This window comes from Lissotriton vulgaris, chromosome 4_1 (genome assembly GCF_964263255.1).
Source record: "Lissotriton vulgaris chromosome 4_1, aLisVul1.2, whole genome shotgun sequence".
Taxonomy (NCBI): Eukaryota; Metazoa; Chordata; class Amphibia; order Caudata; family Salamandridae; genus Lissotriton; species Lissotriton vulgaris.
In genome coordinates, this window is record NC_141691.1 from 2063504289 (window position 1) to 2063518305 (window position 14017).

General features: G+C 48.3%; 1 protein-coding gene across 2 annotated transcripts in view; it reads right to left on the reverse strand.

Annotated features, from left to right (window-relative positions):
• Positions 1 to 14017, reverse strand: part of LOC147724985 (E3 ubiquitin-protein ligase TRIM39-like) — a 319335-nt gene that overhangs the window by 167775 nt on the left and 137543 nt on the right. For both annotated transcript variants that reach the window (XM_086966465.1, XM_086966464.1), the window contains exon 2: positions 83 to 178. In XM_086966465.1, the coding sequence (XP_086822591.1) occupies positions 83 to 139 (57 nt within the window). In that variant the 5' untranslated portion in view covers positions 140 to 178. The remainder of the gene's footprint in view (positions 1 to 82; positions 179 to 14017) is intronic.

Below are 14017 nucleotides of genomic sequence, written 5' to 3' on the forward strand. Positions count from 1 at the left end.
CTAAACTAGACAGGCACATGCACAAACCGCACACACACAATGATAAATCTTTAACTGCACAGGACTCACGGCTGCCACTCACCCTCAAAGTGGTGTAATGTTCCTCTTTTCTGAGTTTAGACTCCTGAATGCATCCCATCTCTCTCCTCGGATGACACAGCCAGTCCTGGATCTTAGCCTGCAGTGAGGAAAGAGCACGACAACTGAGGATCTGTAAAGTGAAGTGGATCATTTGATAATAAACACTACATAATGATCCGCATAGATGCAGACTGTAATTACCAGTCACATATTCATATTTTGATCACCAGTTAGACATATCTTGATTTGTAAGATTTAGCCACAGTTTTCCAAGTTAAACGATTCAGCTGCACTTATCCAAGATGTAAGTAACATGTCACACATGTACAGATTTTAAATTTGTTTGTATAATAAAATAATTTTTGACCCAAATATAATAGATTTGCTCTGTATTGTTTAGCTTCTGTAAGGTCTGTTCCTTTCATCTATTTCATGTTCTTTGTTTTATACATTTTGCCTCAATAGGTTGCTACTAGTTTTAAGTGTATATTGTATAAATCCTATATTTCTAATAGCAAATAAAAACAAGCTTTTGATAATTGCAGCCCTGATGAAGCTTGTGATACAACAGTGAAACATGTTGGCTGTCTTGCTGAGTCATATGCTGTTTACTTGAATAAGAATAAAGGATCTATCTAAAAAAGAAGTCTGTACTTCCTTGGTTATTTGGACTTAAAGACTGTTATACTTTGGTTGTTGTTGCCCATCTGTTTGCGTATGAATTTAGGAGTTTAGATTTGGGGCTGTTGATCCGGGGAGGTAGGCAACAATATTGCCTATTTAACTAGAAGGTTTACAGGAACCAGCCTATGGGTGAGGAGAGGTGCCTTTAGCAGTCCACATTTTTGCAAAATGTACTGAGAGGAGCTGGTGAGAGCTGAGTAGAAGGAGCGGAGTAAGGCCTTCAGCAGGCATATGCTGAGAGGGGCCAATGAGAGGTGAGTGGAGGAAGAGGAGTATAGTGAAAAAGAAGGTGTTAGACCTAGCATCCTTGGTCTGGTTTCCCCCTAACATTCTGCCTTCAAGCCTCATGTTTGCTGACTTTGGATGATAGTGGGGCTTTGTGTATTCAGCCTAGACTGCCAGACACATTAGGGAACTTAGGTGTGTCTGAATGGGCCATCAATGGCAGGACAAGAGTGAGGAGCTGAAGCCAACCCCACTTACACTTGAATAGACGGTGTCCTCTCTCCACACCAAGAGCTGAATTCCCCCTGATGTTTGTCTGGAGCCAGGGTAGGGTATCTGTGCATGTCAAAAAGACTGCCTCTAGAAGCTTCTCCCCACTTCAAAGGGACAACTTGGCATATGTACTATACCTCAGACACCAACACTTCATTTCACTTCTGGTCTGTGGATACTCTGCCAGGAAGAGGGACTGCTGTGTTGCTGAAAGGATTGCAACTTTGATGGACTGCGGCTCTAAATACTGCTGCTATGCTATGCTGACTGGCTACCTGCTGCCTTCTTTCCTGCATGAAACGTATTCAACCTGCATCTCTTGAACCTGGATCCCCGGAGTGACTCCAAAGGTTAGTTGCATGACCGCCTAGTTTGAAGCCTCAGGGACAAAACAGGCTGCCAACAACCTTGAACCTGCACCTGGACTCTGCCATCTTGGAGTCTACCCTGCCAAATGGTGCCACCCCAGTCGTACACCCATGGCAGTGGGCTTAAGGTGCTCTGCCATCCTCAGTGAACACAACAGAATTGATGCATCTCCTCAGCTGTGAGGGGCAAGCACGGGTAGAACCGACACAGTGCCGCTGCTGATTGGTTTGGACCCATTGTCAGGGCCTGCAGCCTCATCGGAACCACAACTCTACGGGACACATCCTCGGTGCAGATCCTCCCATCCCTCATCAACATCAGCCTCGACGCCAGATTTAGCATCACAGCCTTATATCTTTTCGGACCCTATGCACTCGCCCAACAGGACACCACATCCTGGATGTCAGACTTTGCATCACAAGCCCCATTGATGGGATCCTCAATAACGACACAGGCCCTTGCATCGCTGCCTCGCTGATTCAAATGGCGATTTCCGGTTGGCTAAGGCTTGCGCCAAAGCCAGGCAGAAACCACCATTCTAAGTCAGGGCAAAGGAAGTCACCAGCCAAGATAACCCCTGCTCACCCTCTTGGCAGCTTGGCACGAGCAGTCAGGCTTATCTCAAAGGCGATGTGTGAAGCGTTTGCACACGCACCCAGCCACAACACCCAAGGCCCACCACAAAGGAAACTCCACACAAGGTTATATATAAAAATAGCCTTTGTATTATATCAAACACATTAGATAATAAACACACACTTTACAATGTGCCATAGGCACGGGCAGAATTTACAGGCGATTATATACATGGGACAGGGCCACATGGACCACTGTCAGGAATAAGCACTTTTAGAACTAGCACTTGGTAGAATTAGCACTTTGTAGGAATAACGCTTAACACATAGCACGTATAATAACTGTAGCACCAAATAGCAAATGTAGCACACAACCAGTAACCACTGGTAAAAGGTAAGTACCACCTACGCAATCCTAAACACCTAGGCAAATATCACGCAGGGAACCATGAACTCAGTAGCATCACCTATACTAAGAAAACACCCTCCTGAGCAAAAAATACATTTAGGGGTATAAGCATAAAGCATTGCATATGACATAACAATCACATTAGGCAGGTAATCACAAATTGCGCAAAGATCACATGGGGCATAAACATGTACTCCTAGCAGGGGCACAACACATGAAAATGTCCCTAGGCCAACTCGGACTTTCAGGGGCGAGAACACTCTGTTTCCACAATGTCAGGGCAGGCTGTGCAGGCAGGGAAAGAAGATTGCGCAAGGGTTCCTGGGGGGGCCTAAATGTAGCAGCTGCCCACTAAGTGCTGGGCAGCTGTAGAACCTGAGCCTGGCACCAGCATGCCTCCTGGCACTCCTTCAGGGCTCTGAGTAAACAATGGGGCCCAAGAACACGTGGGAGCCTCGTGGGCTCAAGAGGAACAAATGCACAATGCGCCCGGAAGCCTTGTGGGCTCTGAATAAACAATGGGGCCAACACGTGGGAGCCTCGTGGCCCTAAGAACAAATGCCACCACTCTGGGGAGAGCGGCCCGCTGCCAACCGGGGCCACTCTATCCTCCAAAAATGCCCCCAGGAATGTAGGAGCCTCTCGTTGGCTTTAAGATCTAAAATGCCCCCACTACGCTAGAGTTCCGCTCGGGGGACTCGTGAAGAAAAAGTGCCTCCTGTTGGAGCGGCCCGCTGACCAGACGGGGCCGCTCGACACGCATCAAGAAACTGTGCCTCTCTCAGGCACTGCGAGCATTCCCAGAGCTTCCCCCAGCCAGTGACACTCACCGGCTTCTCCTTGTGCAGCGGCTGCTCTCCTGGGCTGCGGGGCTCACCGGCGACTCTCCGCTTGGGCGCAGGAGCGCGGGGAAGGTTCCCGCTGCTTCCTGCTTGGTTGCCTGTACTTCCGGGTCCTTTGGAGGAGGGGTGGGCTCCCGTCCTCCTCCTCACACTGGAACGCGGGGTGGGCTCCCGTCCGCTTCCAGTTCGGGGGAGCAGCACTTCCGGGTCACCGCGGGCAGAGCGACGGCCCGTAGGGTGGATTTTGGTGTCGTGGATCCGGGGTAGGCACCCGGTCAAAGATCAAGTCCCTGGCGGGGTGGGCTCCTGCCGGGGATATATATCCACAAAGGGGCAAATGAACAGGGTGGCACCCGCGCTGCGGATCGGCAGGAAAAAGGAGGGGAATCCCCACTTGAAAAGGATTGCAGCCCCATGCTGCAATTTCCAAATACGAGCGCTGTTCTCCCAAAGACAAAGGCACCACACTAAGCGCTCTCCAGGGAGATAGAGCGCTTCTTCAGCAGGAGAACCAAAACGCTCCCAGGAGCTGCAGGCAAAGTCCAGAAAAAGTCCTTTAGAAAGGCAGGGGGGGCAAGGCTGGGCCCAGGGGCCAGCTCATAGGGCCCTCCAGTCAGGGAGGCAGTCCCCAGTGGCAGTCCTCCTGGTGCTTAATATAGAGGCAAGGTAAAGTGCGTGCATGTAGTGAGGTTGGCCTGCCCTCCCATAGGAATGCATGTGGTATGTAAGTGTCCCTGGTAGTTCCTGATGCGTGGGAAGTGCAGGGTCGAGTTTGGTATGTGCAGACTCGTGTGATCAAATGCTACGCGATGGTGTGTGCGGAGTTATTGTGTCCAGTGTGGAAGTGCCACTTCTAAAAGATGGCATGTCTGTGTAATTCACGTGGAGAAAGACGCCCGTGGAGGACACTTATTGAATATACTATGAAGAAATAAACATTGCATAAGGATTTGTTCGATCTCGATTGATATTTATTCAACTGGGGACTCCTTGACAATAGCACCGACCAAACCCCCACCTCTACCTCCTGGAATTGACCAACATTCATAAAAAGTTCAGACTTAGTCTACCCGGTCCTGATGAGAATCCCATTATCAAAGGGGATTCGAAACGCGTCGACCTCCTTTTGACCTCCTTTTCAGAGTATATAGACCAATCTTACGTCACTGTAAAGAAAAATGGAAATTGTTGATGGTCTATTGTTTGGATAAAAGATTGAACAGTGTGTTCTTATTTAGTATAGGTGTCTGCACCTGCCCTTACAATTAGGAATAACGCATGGCATATACACACCCGTGATATAATTCGAAGGCTTCTGTTCCCCTCACCACCCAATGAATTATGTAGTTTTGTCTTGTGTATGTCTAAATAATGCACTGTGTGTTGTCTATTCAATGTTATGTGTTCCCCCACAAATGTTTTGAGTTACATTTTGGCTGTATTGTTTTTTGAACTGTGAAAAGATATTTTGGCCCATTCGGAGTCATTGTATGTTGCTAGGTTTTGAGAAAAAAAACCGTTAAAAAACAAATTTTGATAAAGTTGTAATATCAAAAATAAAAAACCAAGAAAAAGAAAATACAAAATAAATGAAATTTACTTGATAAATCTGACTGAAAGAGTGGTCTTTAGAATTGAGGAATTCTCACTCAATTCCGGTGAGCTTGAATTAAACACGCAGTACTGGCATTTTGTTTGTTGAATCAACGTTCTAAAGGTGACATTTTCAAAAAAGTAATTAAAAATCTGACTTTACCATCGGATTGGATTTTAAACTCCTAATAATTTGAGAATTTGAACCATTGTTCTAGCTACTCCCAAACTGCAGCTAGGCAGTTTAAGGTGGAATAATCAAACCCAGTACTTTCCAATTTAAAAGAGCGCCCTGTTAATGTTAATATATAAAACCATGCATTTGTTGATGAAATTTAAATCTCGTCCTTATCATCAGATTCACCCGTTGTGATCCGGACTCCCAAACATGTAGTCAAGCAGGCCCTCAGAACAAGGCCCAGGATTGCTGATTGATAGGTCACAGGTGGGAGGGTGCATAGCAGCCAGGCTATCGCTCGGGGAGGAAACTCTTGATCAATTACACAGATAGGGGCAGCGACATTACAAAGGTTCAAGGGAGATTGCTCCAATAAAGCACACATGGCTGAAAGGGGTACGTGCCTTCCTAAAAACTACATAAAAGGGGGGCGTGGCCAAGATGGCGTCTCAATAGGCACTGCCGTTCAGCTCTCCGCTCCCACTGGGCTTGCCTTTGCACTTCCAGTGGCCACAGCAACGCCAGAGCCAGCCCGAGTGGTCGAGGGAGACCTGCGGCACACCCAGGGACAAAGTGGTGTCCCGATCCTCGAGGAGGGGAGCTGCGAGGAGCCCAAAGCGGAGCAGCTGGGATTGCGCCGGAGCTCCGAGGGCGGCCGAGACAGTGAGCCCGCACCTCCGAACCCCTGTGAGAGCCCGTGGCGCCCCCGGAGCAGGATTAGGAGGCTGCCGGTGCCATCACGCATCGTTCCGAGCACAGAGTCCCGGGCGACAGCCGGAGGAGCATACATCGGAGGCGGCAGAAGGAGATCCGGGAGACGCAACCTGGTTGAGGTCCCGGCTCGGGAGGCCCTACCGGGCCTCCTCAGAGCCAACAACTTCAGGGATAAAGACCACATACATACCAAAGAAGGGGGGCCTCGCACTGTTGACTGCCCTGAATGGACCACACCTGAAGCTACAGCAGACTCTCCGGCGGGCCCCGGAGAGTTATAAGGGAGCCACCACCAGAACACCACACCCGCCCTTCAGCAACATTCCAGGCGACGCTGACCCGGGCCCCGTTGGTGGTAAAGAAGGTGAACTTTGGGACGCGCGCTTCCCCCGGGCCCGCGGTCTGGCCGGGTAGGCTTTCATTGCAGCAGCATTAGCCTGAAGGGCGGCCATTAGCATCTGGCAGACAGAGGGCCCCCCAGCACATAGACTCCCCCACATCGGAAGACAAGGACACTCACATGGTCTCTCCCCACTAGGCTGGCATACGGGGGCCGCCACCGCTACATTTCTCAGCACCTGTTAGCGCCCCCAGCAGCAATAGCACTGCTACAAATCAGAGGCATTGGGGGCAAGCCCGGGCTGTGCACTCACTGGGGCTCCTTGCTGGCTGGCCTTGTTGGGATTCCCCTGTGCCTGCACACGTCTGAGGGGTTGGAGGCCGGCGCTCCATGAACACAACTGGTACTGAGTGACTTCCCTACACTGGGCATAAGCAAACATAAAGCAGTTGAAGGGCCCTACTGCACTACTATTTAGACACCCTTGCACTCGCTTCCACTGGATCTTATGTGGGGCTGACGCAAAGCTGAGCCTCTAGTGGCACAGCGAGCACGTCCTTACCAGCATCCACGGGCGAGAGTGGGCACAAAGAGCCCGGCACACTGGCACCTCGGCATGTCTGAGTCCTCCTGCGCCGTCCTGCCTGGTAGGCCATCCACACCCGGTCGCCGCTTATACTGAAAGGTCCCACAGAATCTACTAAATGGGGGCCTGAAAGGCAAAAAAGACAGGTCAGTCAAAGATTTGCTTCTCAAGCCGGCGGCTCATCAAATGGATGGCCCGCCACCGACAAAGCACCCGGATGTGGGTGAAGGCGGTGTGGTTCCGGAAGATCCAATCAGCCAATCCTTCTTAGAGTCGCTATACTCTTTGCTCCGCGAGGATCTGACCACCATGAAACGGGAGCTCTCAGTGGACATGAAAGAAGTCCAGCGCAATGTGGATTCTCTGGGGGAAAGAATAAACACATTGGAAGATCACGAGGCGGGCCGTGACGAAGAAATGGAGCGCCTCCAGCAAGAAGTCCTTCAACTGCATGAACAGAACCTGGCCCACCAGGCCCACACAGATGACCTGGAGAACCGGTCATGCTGGAATAACATCCGCATCAGTGGCATGGCTCAGGGCAAGGGGTCGGGTGACATCGAGGTGCTGGTGGTGGGCCTTTTTCGGTCCATTTTGGGGGAGCCCCCTGAGTTTCCCATCAAGCTGGACCATACCCATAGGGTGGGCCCCAAGAGGAAGGCGCCATTCACACGCAGCCCTTTGACTTAAACATATGTTCTATACTGGGGAGACAGATGTGGCCACTTACTGGCGCGCAAACTCCGCGCTCAATGTCAAGAAGCAGCGGTTCCAATAATAATAGATGAGAAGAGCTCTGAACTCTCCAGAGAAGCAGATATTTCTATTGCAAGGCTTAAGCTCCTCAAATCTCCCGGCCTGGACGGGTTCACAGCTATATTCTACAAAACATTTTGCTCTGTCTAGCACCAATTTTGACACAGAAAGCCAGCGAATCTGTGGTGTTCTTTTCAGGGGGGAGGCACACCATCAGCCTCTATGCAGATGACATCAGAGCCACACTAGAAGCTACAGGGTCGTCTGTCCTGGCCTTCCTCGTGGAGCAGGAGGAGTTCATTATGGCCTCTGCCTTCCGTGTAAATGTCGCTAAATTGCAGGCTTTGGGCTTTTCCTTGAAGCCTCCAACTGTAGACACCCTCGCCCATACATGTCCAATTCAGTGGGATCGAAAAATCATCCCTTACCTAGGTATAACGCTTACAACCTCAGTCACGAAAACATTGTTGTTAAATTATATGCGTTTACTAACACAGGTACGGCGTGACTTGCAGCGCTAATGCCCATTTGGCCTCTCGTTGTTGGGTCGGGTAGCAGCTCTTAAAAAGAATATCCACCCCGAAATTCTCTACCTCTTTCAAACATTGCCTGTGGAACCGCCCACGGGTATGCTGAAGCAGTTCCAAGCAGAATTTTCTTCTTTCGGCTGGGCAGACATGAAGCCACGGATGAGCAGGGATATGAGTTTCAGAACTCCCAGGGAGGGGGGCTTGGGAATGCCCAACCTGGACCTTTACTACAGGTTTCTAAGATCCAAGCTCAGGCTCAGCCGGTGTCCGAGTAGCATTGGCTCTTTATGGAGGGAGCACTTGCTGGGCCAGTTGATGCCTGAACTAATAGACCAAGACCAAGCCGTATTTGTGGCAACGAGGCAGTGCAGCAAGAAAACTATGGGGGTTGCTTCATCTCCTGGGCAAGGCGCACCGATAAGCATTGGAGAGAGTGGTACTTTCTATCGACGCTGAAAAGGAATTCGATAGGGTGCACTGGCTTTTCTTAGAGACCATGATGGAGCGATTTAGAATAGGAAATAGATTCTGCAAGTGGGTGCTTAGTGGGTATAGCCATCCCTCAGCCACCGTCCGGGTGAATGGATACACGTCTGAACCCTTTCCGATAGCCATGGGCACGCAACAAGGCTGCCCGCTCTCTCCACTCCTATTCACTCTTTATATGGAGCCACTGGCCCAGAGGATCCTGGAAAACCAGCAAATTCGTGGGGTTCTTTTCAGGGGGAGAGGCACACCATCGTCCTCTATGCAGACGACATGATAGCCATGCTAGAAGCTACAGGGTCGTCTGTCCCGGCCTTCCTCGTGGAGCAGGAGGAATTCTTTATCACCTCTGGCTTCAATGTAAATGTCGCTAAATCACAGGCCTTGGAGCCTCCAACTGTAGACGGCCTCACCCATGCATGTCCAATTCAGTGGGATCGTAAAACCATCCCCTACCTAGGTATAATGCTGGCAACCTCGGTCACGGAAATAGTCTTGTTAAATTATATGTGTTTACTAACACAGGTATGGCGTGACCTGCAGCGCTGGTGCCCTTTTGCCTCTCGTGGTTGGGTCGGGTAACAGCTCTTAAAATGAATATGCTGAAGCAGCAGCTCCAAGCAGAATTTTCTTCTTTCGGCTGGGCAGACATGAAGCCATGGATGAGCAGGGATATGAGTTTCAGAACCCCCGGGGGAGGGGGGATTGGGAATGCCCAACCTGGACCTTTACTACAAGGCTTCTCAGATCCAAGCTCAGGCTCAGCCGCTGTCTGAGAGGCATTGGCTCTTTATGGAGCAAGCACTTGCTGGGAAGCCCCTGTTGAAGGTCCCTTTTCTCTGCAAAGCCGGGTGAGCCACACTTAACGCCTGGGAATCTATGGCCAATTGCAATCGCCACACCACTTTCCCATCACCCCTCACTCCTATCAAGGGCAACACTGTTTTCACTCCAGGACTTAATCAGACAGCCTTTTCCTAAAGGGAGAAGAGGGCTACAGATCAATAAGACACTTTTTCAATGAGATGCCTGAATCGGAATGATATCATTACCAACAAATTCGGCACTGGGTGATAACGCCCCAAGTGCGTCAAGGAGCCGAGAGAAGGGGTACCCCCTACGAGCATTGGTTACTATCCAAACAGTTCTCCAAACTACTCATCACAGAACTCTATCACATCCTACGCCCCAGAACAAGAGATTAAATCTGTAAGGCAGAGAAGATGGGAAGCAGAGTTGGGGTGGGCATTGACTCGGAAAGAGTGGAGCGACATTCAGTATAATACCAGACACACGGCACGCAACATCTCCAGTGTAGAGTCTGCCACTAAGATCGCGACATACTGATACCTTACCCCTCATAGGCTACAAAAGAGGGACTCTAAACACTCTCCAAGCTGCTGGAGGGGATGCGGAGCTGTCTGCACCTTGCTGCATATCCTGTGAGATTGCCCCATTTTCAAGCCCTATTGGACACAGGTCTTGGACGACATAGACCTCCATTTTGACACCACTATCCTACGATTTCCAGAATACGTTATTTTAGGCGTCTCTGATCGACTTACATTTCCCCTCAAATCACGCAACGGAAAGCAGATGGGCATTGCTTTAGGGGCGACTTCGCAGAATATTCCCTCAACATGGGGCTCCGCAAGGGCACCTTGGATACAAGAATGGCTGCATAGGCTGTGTCATGTGTATGGCATGGAGCGCATCTCTTTCTCTCTTCAGGGTGACGGACCTCTTTTTCAGATCAGTGGTGCCATTTATTGGCCTCTTAAGCTCTGAATTCCGTGAACTCACATGCCCTAGATATTCGCACCTCTTGCGACTTACCACACTATCACAAGAATCCACTTAATCTCAAGGCCATTAATCCGCTTGCTATCATCCTCAGACACTTCCTTGGCAATATAAGGGGCGGGGGAGGAGGGAGGACGGGGGAGAGCGGGGTTTCTCACCGTATATGATATGCCGGAAACTTTTACAACCCAACATGTACTGTAAAAAAGAAAGATACCTATAGATTGTAAATTGACAGTCATCAGACCTTGTGCCTGTAAATGTTCTACCAGCCATAATGTTTAATTAAAGAAACTGTTCCTGTTTACTCTAACACTTCTTGTCTTCTACAACATTTTGACGAGCCAGCCAGGAGCTGATTGGGACCTCGAATCCGACTGCAGGCGAAGAATGGAGAGTCCACCAAGATGGATTCAAGATTGCGCATACAAGAAAGGTGGGCAGACACCGAAATTGATTGAAAATTCTGCTGAATCCCCAGGGCAGTGGTCCATCCTGAAGCAGCCGTCATAGAGGGTAAGAAACTATATCAGAACTTAAAACACAGTCTACAGTATTTGGCGTATGGTAAATTAGGGAGAAGCACAAAAAGATCAACCTAAGCACCTTGCCACACCCAGGATCTGGCATATTACCTATTTTATATGTCTTAACTGTAACAGCCGTAAGGCAGCCTTGGAGGCGCTCCCGCTGAAGTCACCTTTATTCAATAGTTGAGCATGCTAGAGAAGGTAAAGATAGCCCTTGATAACTCGCAGGATACTAATTTTTGATACATCTACCCTGATTGGGCGGGCTTGCTCCCTCAGTCTCATAGTTTTTTAGATTCAACGATTTCTAAGTGCTAACAGGTTTCTTAACACCTTTAGTATCTGGAAAGAGTGTGGAAGGTGCACCTACCTTGGACCCTGGGCATCTAACAGGGTGGATTTCAGACATGGGGGAAAATTGGACCAAGGAAACTGGACGTAACTTCTGTGTAGCCAAGAGACTCTGGTTATTACTACATGGTTTCTATAAATACCAGCTTTGTCAAGAAACAAATATTGGAAGACGATCCAGCTAACTTAGTAACATGTTCCACACAAGTCTTCCCTTTTTAGAGGTTAATCTGTGCTGAGAGCGTACACATTTTTTGACAAAGTTATTTTTTATGTCAACCATTGTTAAACTGTATTGTGTATGTGCTGATGTTGTGTTGATTATTAACTGCAAACTGTGTTAACTGCAAAAAGTGAGATTGTGCAGATGCTATTCTAACATATTGCATATTCGCCCTGTGTTGTAATACTACAAATGTACTTTTTAGCTTGTGTTTATTGAAATGTTCAGTCAAATTATTTGATGCATTATTGCAAACTTGCTGAGCTCCTAGTACATTGTTTGTAAGAGTGCAACACATACGACTGCCACTAAGATTAGACCAACAAAACTCAAAAATATTATTTGAGTTGTATTTTCTCCAAATTACTAAAATTGTTATGGATTCCCAATTGAAGCATATACGTTTTGACAAGAGTGGCACTTACACACAAAGGCACACACATTTCCCTGGCTTAAGGAGGCACACAAATGTAATTGAACATACTAATACACATATAAAACCTTAATGCAGATCAAAAGAGAGACAAAAGAGAGTCAATATTAGAATTATGGGCCATTTTTGAGGAGGCTAATACAAATAGCCCCAAAATGCTGATAGCGAGCAAGGCATCGGCACCTCCCCCAGCATATGAAGGGATGGATGTACACGCAACAGCTCCCCTTGCATTGGGATACTCAAATCCAGCAATAATAGAAGCAGACAAGCCCCCCAGTGAAAAAAGGACAGTTAGGTCCAAGCCCGGGCGAAACAAAAGCAAGCGAGCCCAGACACCTCCAGCTCAGCTGAAGTCTCTAGGGAAGGTTCCCAAAAGCTCGATTTCCCGTCCACAATGCCTAACACATGGCACCTCACAGGCAAGTAAAGCACATATTCCCACTGATTCAGGTGAGCGTAAATGAGTGTCAGGAAAGTTTGTGGTGGCTCTCAATGGCGACTTAGCAAGCTCGGGAGAAGAAGGGAGCTCCAGTCCCCCAGGAACCAATGACAAGGGTGGGGCTACAGGGATTGACCAGGTAGCCGAAGAGGAAATGGAGAGTGAATTTGAAAGAGACGCCAGGTCAATAAAAGCAGCACACAGCTCAGAGCAAAGGAGACAGGCCAGATGGCACAAGGAAAAAATGCATGATCTGATGCGAGAGAGAGAAAGGGCACGCAACAAGGAATTACATGAATAATACAGGACAGGGCAGTCCGTTCATGAGGGACACAGGGCCGTACACAGGGTGCAGTGCTGAAAAGAAGCAGAGGTAGATGAAATGCTACTATCAGGGCTGAGAGCCACACCATCTAGTCAACAAAAGAGAGGGACTGAATAGAAAAAAAAGGATCAAGCATCCTGGTATTTACCCACCAGTGATGTAGGAAAAACAAAATTGCACCTGTGCGTGCATACAAGGGAAGCAACGAAGAGGATACGTGCCTCTCTGCCCGGGTGCATGACAAAGATAAACTAACCCAAAGGGAGATAATAGCCAAAACAGAAGGTAAGACTTTTGCGTACTCGTTATGTGACCTATTATCAGATTGGACTGAGGAGAGGGACCAATATGACAAGTCTTGGCCGAGGGAAGAATTGTTTAAGCCAGAGGACATGGCAGTAGCAGAGGATTGCATCAGGCATGAAGGAGGAAACATCAATTGGGATTTTCTATACATGCAGCAATGCCTCACAAGAAAGGAATGCTATGTTGAGTAGAAACCCGTAGAGTCACCTAAACAGAGAATCTACCCTTTACTACTGTAGCGGGAATTCCGTTCTCCTACAGAACTGTGCATAGAGACCTGGAACCTCGGCGAATTAGGATGGCCCAAAAACTCACCTCAATACCCAAAATCCCCTTACCGAGCTAGCTACAGTGTCTCATTGGTCATAATAAACTCCCAATGCTTAGACAGACCAGAACATGAACTTAGATTACCTCAGGTATCGTGGAACACATGAACACTCTTTCGTTATATAATCATTTCAAACCAGAACATGGAGTAAATGAGGACACGTGCATGTTTGAAATATTTATTTACTAATGCATGGTTCTCAAACGCAGCATCTTATATAATACTAGCAAACATATTATAAGCAACAAAGTTATCAGCATAGTTATCAGTCCATAAAAGGCGAATGGTGACAGCATACTAAGATGCTGAAATGAATAGGAATTAACAATACCTAATTCTCACCCTCCCTATTTAGCATAGTATTTTATATCTATGAAGGTCTCATTTGGGTTTTAGCAGGGCGGGCCCATACCTCAAAATTTCAGTGGCAGAGGATCACATCATCTTCCACCAGCTCTCTGCATGTGAAGCACCATCAAGTGTGTTACGTGTGTGTTCAGCACAACAATATAAAACCCGCCTAGAGCCAGATTTTGGCAGCAGCATGTGTGTTATGTCTATTAAGGTGCGAAGATCAGACCTCACAACAACACTGTGTCAGTTATCCTTGGAGCCTTCAGCACTCACTGTGC